The sequence below is a fragment of the Theobroma umbraticum genome, unplaced genomic scaffold (genome assembly GCF_002168275.2).
Source record: "Theobroma umbraticum cultivar Fairchild unplaced genomic scaffold, ASM216827v3 scaffold_30.0, whole genome shotgun sequence".
NCBI classification, from domain to species: Eukaryota; Viridiplantae; Streptophyta; class Magnoliopsida; order Malvales; family Malvaceae; genus Theobroma; species Theobroma umbraticum.
In genome coordinates, this window is record NW_018397254.1 from 3,205,738 (window position 1) to 3,216,916 (window position 11,179).

At 32.3% G+C, this 11,179-nt stretch overlaps 2 protein-coding genes across 2 annotated transcripts; both read right to left on the reverse strand.

The window, feature by feature from the left end:
* Positions 1-213: 213 nt before the first annotated feature.
* Positions 214-2,467, reverse strand: LOC110415030 (NADH dehydrogenase ubiquinone 1 beta subcomplex subunit). Its single transcript, XM_021426505.2, has 4 exons — positions 2,301-2,467; positions 2,105-2,191; positions 1,863-1,958; positions 214-485 (listed from the first exon to the last, which is right to left on the reverse strand). The coding sequence occupies exons 1-4, from the start codon at positions 2,436-2,438 to the stop codon at positions 429-431; spliced, it is 378 nt and encodes a 125-aa protein (XP_021282180.1). The 5' UTR covers positions 2,439-2,467; the 3' UTR covers positions 214-428.
* A 5,697-nt stretch (positions 2,468-8,164) lies between these two features.
* Positions 8,165-9,201, reverse strand: LOC110424383 (14 kDa proline-rich protein DC2.15-like). The gene is made up of 2 exons (XM_089784973.1): positions 8,870-9,201; positions 8,165-8,240 (listed from the first exon to the last, which is right to left on the reverse strand). Exons 1-2 carry the CDS (start codon positions 9,127-9,129, stop codon positions 8,165-8,167), a joined length of 336 nt encoding a protein of 111 aa, XP_089641099.1. The 5' UTR covers positions 9,130-9,201.
* Positions 9,202-11,179: the final 1,978 nt, after the last annotated feature.

Below are 11,179 nucleotides of genomic sequence, written 5' to 3' on the forward strand. Positions count from 1 at the left end.
TGTAATTGTACAGAACAGGCTCTTCTCAAGATAGCTTCCATACTAACAGGAGTCTCCAAATCTCAACGTTGAAGACTCCCCATGACATTCCAGCTTATCATTAATAAAAACTCATCTTTTAAAAATAAAAAAACAGGATGATTTTCAATAATATATTACGTAACATTGTAATCATACATCAATTTGTGATTCTGCCGAAATTCAACACCAAACTGAAAAAAGGAAAGGAGGCAATGCTTTCTTATAATAAGATCTTCAACGAGTCCAGCACCAAACCACATTAGGCTATTTGTTCAAAATGTTCGGTTGGGCAAGAAACCAACACAATCCATTATTTAACAGTTTCTGAGTTCCAAAAGTACACAAATGAACAAACGAGGACACATGTGAAACACAATAACTGTACGATTGCTCGCAAAAGGATCTACCTATGGTTCTCCACCCAGCTCCACCCGCAAGTTGTCATATGGATATACTTTTGGTGTCTGGTTAACAGAAGAGAAATGACATCAATCAGAGCATGAAAAGTTCAAATAGTCTAACCAGCGAGTAAAATAACCTTAAGGGTATAACAAACTAAATTCTTGCAAGCAACAACATTTTTACACCAAATTCATGAAATGTACGTCACATAAACTTCCCTCTAGCTACTAATGGCTCACCATATGAAATGTTTATTGATATATCAGTGAAAAATGAAATTAAAGGCTATACGATAAAAAAAGCAAACGCAATCTTCCAAAACAGAGATTACTAAACCACACACAGGCATAAGACTGCTAGTAGCAAAATTATTGTTTTAATTTCTCACAACCATTTCTCAAGAAGAACAAAATTTAGAATATTATGGAAACAAAAGATCTAATTGAAAAAGTTAACAGTGGTTTCCTATGTCTTGCCAGATGGATGAGAGCAATTTAATACTGAATACCTCTCCAGAAGGCTCATATTTAACAGTTTTAACCCATTGTGCTGAAAACCCTTATCCTATCCACAAATAGAGATTTTTAAGAATCCACTTTAGGTATCTATGCATGTGATGTTGCAGTGCTTTTTCATCATTCTAGTACAGGGATGAAAGGAAGCTGTCCTACAAAGGCTTCTTGCAAACCCCAAAACATTTTTGCAACTTTGCTAATTGAACATGAGATATAATTACTAATACTGTAGAAGAAAACCAATCGTCAAAATGAGACAGTACATTCCAATCAATAGAAAACTTCTGCCTCCTGAGCACAGAAGATACATTCAGTAAAAAAAAGCACAAGGATTTTAAAAGAACATTGACACTCAGGAGAAACAATTTTTGCAAGGAAAAATCAGGAAGCATGTTATTACAGACAATAGGGAAGACAGATGAACATAAAACTGCAGCATGCAGAAGAATGAGGCAGATCCAGGGCAAGGGCCCATATCAACAATTCAACATGTTCCCTTTCAAAGAAAAAAAAAAACAATTCAACATGTTCAGGAAAATGAAAATTCTGATTACATTCCCAAGGTTAAATAGAGAAGAAAGAAAACAAAAACCAAAGACATGAGCCTGTATGAAATTCTTACACTCAACTCTAATGATTGTTGAAAACAGGCTAGCTTCCTCTACTAAGAAACTATATTTCATTCAGAAGTGGATAGTTAATATAATTCAGAAATGGTCCCCTATCCAGGATCACCACTCATTTGAGCATGACATTCAATTTTCTAAGCAGACAACCATGGTACTTTTTTCCAATTCAAAACATATCCACAAACATCACCAAAGCACTACATTAATATCACATGAAGAAATGAAAGAACTAGAAAGAAAACTATAAATGAAGTAAGGCAAAATCAAATAATCAAGTCAGAGATTTTGAACTGACGAATGGAATCTTAGAGGCTTTGTCATTCCAACAAGCTAATAATCCCAACGATGCAAAGAAGCTCAAACCTCCGCACATCCAAGCCAATGCCTCATACTGTTCTCAAAAAACGAAATTAACAAAATGAAATGACACATAAGAATAAACCAGTGAAAAACAAAAGAAACTCAATCTCATCAAATAATCCAAAATTGCACAACGATAATCATACAACGGACCTCAAAAATCGATAAATTTCTTACCTTTCCGACAGTATCAGCGATTCGATCTATACAAGGTTCTGGAAATGCAGTTCCATTGTCCCAAATTAGCTCGTCATTTACAGGAAGCTGAAGCGTCAAAAAGAAGTGAAAATGTTACTTTTTTAGGGTTTTGGATAAATTGTTCCAATGATAATCGAGGAATAAATCCGAAAAACTATAAAGTGATTGAACTTACGGGCTTGTCGGGCACGATGTGTTTGCCCACAGGGAGGCCCATGCCAGAACGGAGGCGAAGAGAGGAGGCGACGGAGCGCGAAACGATGCCGTTTCCGCCCATGATCCGTGACGCGGCGTTGCTCAATCTCCCTGCCATTTTTTTTGGCCTTTCACTTTCTCCAGAACCAACCAACAGTAGTTATCTTACTCGATACCTGGAAAGCCATGGGCCATGAGCCCATAATAAAACCACAACTCGGGGTAGACAGAGCAAGGCATAAACAAAATAACGGGCTCAAGGCCCACTAATTTGGACATTCTTCAACCCATGTTGCCTTAGGCCTGTCTAGTAATCTTTTTCTTGTTTTAGGAATCTGGTAGTGTATTTAGTTTGACAACGGAGTTGAATTTTTTATATTTCATAGTACACAAACTTTTTACATACTATATTTGTTTGATCGATTTTACATTTGATTCAGAATTAATTAAAAAGGGATTATTAGTATTAGAGAAATTAAAAAAATATATATGGTCCTCCTTTTGCCTCTATCACCATTGTGAATTTCTGATTAGTAGCAATGTCGACAACAATAATTTCATTCCACCAAATACACATATGCCATACTACTTTCATGAATGCTCATTTCATTGTTATAGAAATAGAAATATATATATTATTATTTCACTTGAAATAAGTAATAAATTTAGGGGAAAAAATAAAAAAGAATGAGATACAATGAAGAATATTAGCAACTAGAAGTAATAAAATGATCATGAAGGTCGAACACGAGATGAAAAATGATAGGAAATGAAAGGGTTTATTTGAATTTTTTTAAATAGCTTAAGAGCTTATTTGAAAATTATGTTTATTTTGTTTTAGTGAAATGAAAAGTTTCTATATACAAGATCTTTTATTGAGGCAATATATATATATATGTAGGATTTACTTAATATTTAACTAATCAAAATTTATTTAAGCATAATGCTCAAATAAGTCCCTAAATTATTTAAAAAAATTAAAATAAACTTTTCTTTATTTATTGCTTTCAATTAATATTTTATATTTTTATTTTGAATCAAATAAAACGTTATAAATATCATTTGTCATTTTATATCTACATAGTACTGACATGACATTGATATGAATTGTAAAAAAATCATATAATTATATTATCATGTCAAATTAATATATTATATTATCATCAATTATGATATGTCAACATGTCATATCATTATTAATTATAATATATTAACATGTCACGTCAATGACACACGATATAAAATCATAAATAGCACTTTAACTAATTTAATTATTAATTATAAAAATTTATTTAATTTAAAATAAAAATATAAAAACTTATTTATCTTAAAATAAAAATATAAAATTTTAATAAAACACAATAAAGATATAAAAATTAATTAAAATTTTTCTAAATAATTTTAAATTTTCATTTACATATACAATTTATTTAATTAATCGTCATTAAGTCCATATATATGTATACATACCCGTAGTGCTGCTACAAATTCAAAGCTCGACTCCTAACAATATAGCAAACCAAAAATACAAACAACAATGAAAAACACAACCAAATTAAGCAATTAAATAATCAAAAAGAATTTTCCACTTTTACCGAGATCTCAACCAAAACTCTACGCTGAAATAACTCAAATCAACTCCTTTGGATAGAACGGTGTTACCGAACCAGACGGCCATCGTGTCACTAGTCACCTCTGCCGACACCTATTTCTATAAGAGATTCACCACAAAATTTTGCTTCTTTAAATATATTCCAAAAAAAGACGTGACCAATAACCTCTCGAAATGTCAATCCTCTCCACAATTTCTAAGGTCTTTTACACGGGATTAAGACCCAAGAAAACAACACCCATAGAATCTGATTTTTTTAATTAGCGATTTCTTGCCAATTCATAATTATTTATAATATATTTTAAGAGTTAATTTTTTAAATTTAAAAAAAATTGAATTTTATTTTTTTAATAATAAATCAAATACTCGAATGAATCTCAAGATTTATTTTAATAATGTATAACTTAACATAATTTGAGTCTCATATACCAACTTATCCAAAAAAAAATTATTATGGATGATATGTTCTGAATTTCTCAACACGTCCACCACATTCTGAGGGGTTGCCCTAGGGTGGAACCGTCAACAATGAACTTGAGGAAATCTGGATTGGATGGTTTCCACTGGATTCCTTTTCCGCGATCAAGGAACTTTGCAGTTGATGGATGCCTACAGGGAAGATGAACGAGAGCCTGCCTTGCAGATTATAGTATGGTTTGTATGGTTGTTTGCTTTCTGTATGGCATGTCTGAGTTGTCGGAATCTGATGCATATGCTGTTCGACTCTTGACAAGGTGCGGTGTGTGGGATTTTTGCTGGATGAGTATCTCATTCGCGAGCTGCTTTTGCTGGAAATTCAGTGTACAGGGAAGATGTTAAGTTGTTTATTTTGTTCAAATAGGGGGATTTGCCCAGCATCTCTAACTCGGGTATATGTTCAAAAATTCCTTCCCCAGATCGAGTATAGTTGTTAACAATACATTTTTGCAGAGGTTATGTTTGTACAGAGGTGCTTGCTGTTATCTGTTTTTGAACGTATAATAGATGCTGTAATTTTTGGCTTTGATTTTTCTTACAATCTATCAATTCGATTTAAACATTTATATAATATGTATTTTTTAAAAAAACTTTTCATTTTTTTAGCGTAACTTTTGTAATATTCCTAAAAAAATCTACTTAATTAGTTATATAAAAAAGTAAGTACTAAATTATAGTCTACATTAAATAAATAAGTATAATATAAGTCTAACCTTTTTTTTAATTGTAGATAGGACCTTTAGGTTTATTAATAAAGAAAGAATAGAAGAAGAGGTTTTTAAGCTAATAAAGTAGTTTAGTTAATATCAATTACTTGCTGAGTAGTTGTACTCATTTCAATATCTTTGTAAGTTTGGAAGTCAAACTTGCCCAAACTTGCTTAATTAGAGTTTTGGTTAGTAAGATTAACATATGCCCTTGGATAATTATAAGTTTTAATGTGAGTATTCAGTTTTTATTTTGTTAAATAGATATTACCTAGATGAGAAATTTATATTTTTTGGAGAATTGTATTTTAATATTATATTTGGAGACTTGAGGTTTTGTAAAGTGTAAATTTTGAAAAGATCGTAAGTGTATTACATTTGATTTAGTATGATATTATTGCCTTAAATGCTTATGGGATTCATCTCATAAGTATGTGAAGTCTGTTATGTCTCAAAACGTAAGTTTGAGCTATGACAACTTTATTAAAATATTTTGTATTATTGTGTAAAATATGTTATAGTCCTATGGAATAAAATATGAATTGCTTAATTGCTTGAAGAGTATAATTTTTTATTTTAATTTTTCTTATAATTTATTAATTCAATTTAGGTAATTATGCAATATCTCATACATTAACATGAAAAATTAAATAACTTTTTTAAATCAAATAGGTACAAAATGATTGTTAAAAATATTAATAATGATTTAGTTATTCGATTAATTTGAAAGTATGAAAGCGTTGAACGTAGCTTACAATGCTTAATGTAAAAATCTAATATTAATTTTTCTTTCTACTTTATATCTATTTATATTTATGAATTTGAAAACATATAATTTTAAAAGTGATTAATTTCTCTAAACCGAATTATTAACCCGATTCACGACTTGGTATGATTACTATTTAACCATCTCTTATATAAAATTTTAAATTCGTCATTGACTATACAAGTGTTTATATAACAAAATCACTCTAATTAATAAACCCATTTGTGTGTGAACTTTGTGAATTGTTTATTGGCACATGTATGCCATAAAAACAATCATTAATAATTCTGGATTTTACAATACTTGTTTGTAATTCCAATGCAAAGGCAAACATCCGCTTCAAGATCAACCAAACCCTTAATGAGGCTGCAGCATGGTTTCTGTGGGTTACCAACATCTACCTTCACGACACCTTTCAACAGGTTGGCGCAAACGTTCAAAGTTAAGCCATTCTTTTGGCATTTGGGTTGATTGTCAGCGTTGGTCATTGATGAAAAGAGCAGGTTGAGGGTGAGAAGAAGGGCAATTGTTGCTGAAGCCTTTGAAGCCATTTCCCTCAGGCAATTAGCTTAAGTGGCTTTTGAAATAGAGATTGAACTTTAGAAAAGGCTGAGTGAGGGAAAATGTTGAGCGCAGAGAAGCTTTTACAGATGGGAGATGGGGAGCTGTTTGGACATAAAACAATGGAACGTGGCTCATGTGGGCACATCTGGAGTGAAAATGGGGATTATGCACGACTGGGCAGTCAACACTCAACATGGGTTCTTCGCCGGGATGGATCGCAATTATTAGAGAGTTCTCATGTAACGTTAGCTGTCGATTCTTCCATTTTTCTATAATTTTCCGAGGTTTTTGCTTCAATAACAATGTAAGAGATGGAATAATTTGCGCGTAATTTTAGTACAAAGGATCTCCATTATAGATTTTATGGAACACCTATACTTCCAATCACGTAGCTTTGATTTAGGTGCCAAATGAATAATAAGAACTCAATTTTTTAAATTTTAATTATATCATCAGCAATTATTTATTGACATTACAATAAATTTGACTTAAAAGAGTACACTTTAAAAATGTATTATTAAAAATATTTTTAATGATATTTTTTTATATTTTAAAATATTTTTATAGATCTAATCTCAGTATATAAATTTTCATATCCATTATTAATAAAATGTAACGATAAAAATTATATACACTAACAAAGATTGTGCTTTTTTCTATTGTTATTAAATATGAAAAAAAAGAAATTAAAAATTTAAATAACTATATTTTTAAAATTTTACTAAAAAAATATGTTTTTTTAAAAAGTGTAATTAAAATTCAATTTTTTTATAGTATAATTTGGTTGTCAAGGTATAACTTATTAATTAATTAAATAAAATATATCACCATTGTGATTAACTAAGAATAGCATCCAATCACCCACATTTGAATTTTTTTTTTTAAAAAAAAGCAAATATAAGATTTCATTACTATTAATTTCTTTACAAAAGCTACCTAGCCAGCGGTAGTAATGCAAGCAACCCGTAATAGGGAACAAGCAACCCCCATTAAACTGTTGCCTGCGTGTAGAACAGAAAAAAGAGTCCGCCAATCATAGGTTGCTAGTGGAATCAACCTCCCAGAAAATTAATATTGCTATGTAATTGTATCCTTTCAAAAAAAAAAATATTGCTATGTAATTATTATCACTTAATCTCGAAATAAATTTATCAATATAGAGGTGTCTATGAGTTGGGTGAAATTGGGTTCAATTAAAACTTGAACTTGAGGTTTAAGGTCCGATTCATCCATTTAAATTAAATATATTATTAAAACATTTTTAATATATTGTTATATATTTTAATATTTTTAAATGTACTTTACAATAAAAATTAAATTAAATTATTTATTTAAAAATATAATGATGTTTAAAAATAGGTCGAACCTTAACATAAAAATCACACTCAAACTCAACCCCACTCATGCCTTGACAAGTAATCCGGTGAGAGTTGTGAACAAACTGAAAAAAGGTCAGCAATGGGTTTTGGTTATAAACGTGGCCTAAGGCTGAAAACAAGTCTTCTACCTACGCCTAGACTGAAGACTTGTTTCAGAACCATGTACTCCATTATTACAATATATATATATATATAATAAGTTTTTATTTTTTAAAAAAAGTAATCCGACTCGTAAACACCTCCACAAAAAAACTTATTGAAAAAATAAATTTTGGGTGCCATAGTTAGTAAATTTTTCATTATCTAGTAATTTTAACCTTATGATTACATTGTGTTTAATTACTGGAAGCCAGAAGAGACCTCCTTTCCACAGTTATTGAGCAGCAAGCTCAAGGAAACGGAGACCAAATTGACTTGATGGCGGTGCAAAGGCGAAGGGGTGGCTTCAAGATCAACCAAATTGACCATCAATAAGCTTAACATCCACCAAAACTGTTCGTTAAGTTAGCATAAAATTAACGCACACCCAAACTTAGGGCAGGACAAGAGCACTCGCGCGGATCTTTGGGAGTTTTGCCTATGATGGGCTTAAGGGTAATTCGCAGAGAAAGACCTGCGGAGGCGAACATATGCCTCTGAAGTTTGAAGCCATATAATGGTAAAAGAAGAACTAATTAAGCATTTATACGCTTTTGATTTAAAATATGTATGGAAAGCCTTATGCAAATGTTTCACAAAACCACAAATACTGCAATAATCATGTTCATAATGACTGATTTTATTACTTGGATAACAACTCTCATCGCACACAGTAGAATATGTAAAATACAAAGGATTGCAACATTGAGGAGGAAGGTCAGAACCTTCCGTCCCCAGAAACTTTATTAGTAGAACATATAATTATTAACCTCACTTAAGAATGGAGATCAAATAGGCTTTAATTAACTAATAGAGTGGTTTCCTTAGCAATGGTAGGCTCTGCGATCCATTTCACAGAAATCGAGCAGAAAATCCAATTGAACGGCAGCGCGCAAGTGGACGAGGCCCAGGATATTGGCATCGACGAGAGTGCAAAGGCAAACATCTGCCTCAAGGTCAACCAAACCCTTAATGAGGCTGCAGCATGGGCTCCGCGGGTTGCCAACACGTACACTCAAGAAATTCTCCAACACGTTGGCGCAAACATTTAAGGTTAAGCCATTCTTTTCGCATTTGGGTTGGTTAATGTTGGCGTTGGCCATTGATAAAAAGAGCAGGTTGAGTGAGAGAAGAAAAGCAATTGCTGGTAAAGCCTTTGAAGCCATTTTTCAAGCAACTCCTAAGTTAATTAGCTCAAGAGTGGTTTTAATTTGAGGAATATGAACTTTGGGTTCTGAGAGAAGGCTGAGCGATGAAAAACGTTGAGTGCAGAACGGCTTTTATAGATGGGAAATAGGGAACTGTTTGGGCTTAAAAAAATTTGAACGTGGTTCATGTGGGCACATTTGGAGTGAAAATAGGGATTACATACAACTTGGCAGTCAACACTCAACATGGATTATTAGATTATACGCCTGGATCACAATTATTTAAGAGTTTTCATGTAATATTAGCTGTTGATTCTTCTGAAGATAAACAACCCTTTGATTTATGTATAGTTTCCAAAGATGTCTGGGTACAATAAAATGTAAGAGATCCAACAATTAGAGCATGATTTTATTATGTACCAGGATCTGCACATCACAGATTTTTATAGGTACACATATACTTGCAATCACGTAGCTTTGAGCCAATTTCGCCAGCAGCTGGAAATTTGGTGTTTTGTGAGAATGATTTAGCCGTCGGGCATCAATTGTTTACTGTGTGTCGTCAAGGTGTAACTGCTTTAATTAAATACGATCAATAATTCTCACCACACATGTGCTTTGTACTTATTGTTACATAGCTTGAAAGTAAATTACAAAGGAACAGCTGATATTTTTGAGGGGGCTGTTAATGTTAAGCTAATACTTGCATGAGATGAACACATGTCAAGCTTTATACATATTTTACTTCGTTGTACTGGTTGTTAATCATGTGTGCCTTTCTCTTAACTCTCCCTTCCACGTGTAGCTTTGCATGGTTTTGCTTAGTTTATGTTACAATCCTTGTACTTGCAGCATATCACAAGTGTTAATCGAGTACGCTGCCCATAAAAGTTGTAATTAATCATATTAATATATGAAACAGTAGCTCTTTGTTACCATCGATCATCTTCCTTATGCTTTAATAGTCCCTGTTCTATACTTCGATAACAGAGGCTGTGCTGTGTAAAGTAGTCGTTTTCACCTGCCTTACTCGAATAAAACAGTTAACTGGTGAAATTTTTCGTTCCATGTATTGTATGGTGACTGTTCATGATATATAGTTGGTAATAAAAGTAATTATACATTGATTAAACTTTGGTAGCAAAATATATCAATATTTTTCTTTTTCTTTGCTTTTTACTTCCCCTTTCCTGCTCAGCTTCTGCCATTTTCTTGTTTTAATAACAAAACTAAAGAAAAGTAATTACTCAGTGATTAAACTTTGGAAGCAAAATATACCAAGCAGACAAACAGGTTACTAAAGTCTAGGCAATGGAATCGTACATGTGTATGTGTCGTCCTCCAGATGAGATCGATCAAGAAACTATGGCCAAGAGATTACAAGATATAACAAGCCCTTAAAACTTGAAAACTCTGAAAAGCAGCCAATGAAGCCCAATCATCATCTGCGAAAGCCGAGATTAGCATTCAAATGTCTTGTGATTGGATGCTATTCTTGGTTAATATTATATAAATTATACATAGACAACCTAGAAAAGAAATCGATCACCGACGACATAATTAAAATTTCAAGTATTGTTAGTGTTGGGTTCTTATCATGCATGTGGGAATTGTCTCAAACCTACGTGATTGCAGGAATAGGTGTTCCCATAAAATCTGTAATGCAGATCCTCTCGTACTAATTATATTATGTGTTGCTCATTCGATCTCTCACATTGATATTGAAACAAAAACCTTGGGAAATTATAGAAAAAGGAAGAGCTGGGGAATCGACAGCTAACATTAGATAAAAACTCTCAAATAATTATGATCCAGGCATAAAATCAAAAAAATAATGTTTAGTTTTGACTGCCAAGTTGTATATAATCCCCATTTTCACTCGGAATGTGCCCACATGAGCCACGTTCTATTTTTTTAAGACCAAACAGTTCCCCACTCCCATCTATAAAAGCCTCATTGCACTCACATTTTTCCTCACTCAGCCTCTCCGAACATAAAGCTCAATCTCTATTTCAAAAACCGCTTAAGCTAATTAACTTAGGAATTGTTTTGTGTCAAATGGCTTCCA

Bases quoted from the DNA above. Each gene is read 5' to 3' on its own strand.
- LOC110415030 (XM_021426505.2), bottom strand. From the start codon at position 2,438: ATGGCAGGGAGATTGAGCAACGCCGCGTCACGGATCATGGGCGGAAAC. The intron at 2,192-2,300 runs GTAAGTTCAATC...TTGACGCTTCAG, and splicing joins ACATCGTGCCCGACAAGCCC to CTTCCTGTAAATGACGAGCT. The intron at 1,959-2,104 runs GTAAGAAATTTA...TTTTGAGAACAG, and splicing joins TCGCTGATACTGTCGGAAAG to TATGAGGCATTGGCTTGGAT.
- LOC110424383 (XM_089784973.1), bottom strand. From the start codon at position 9,129: ATGGCTTCAAAGGCTTTACCAGCAATTGCTTTTCTTCTCTCACTCAAC. The intron at 8,241-8,869 runs CCTCGTCCACTT...GCACCGCCATCA, and splicing joins GTCGATGCCAATATCCTGGG to AGTCAATTTGGTCTCCGTTT.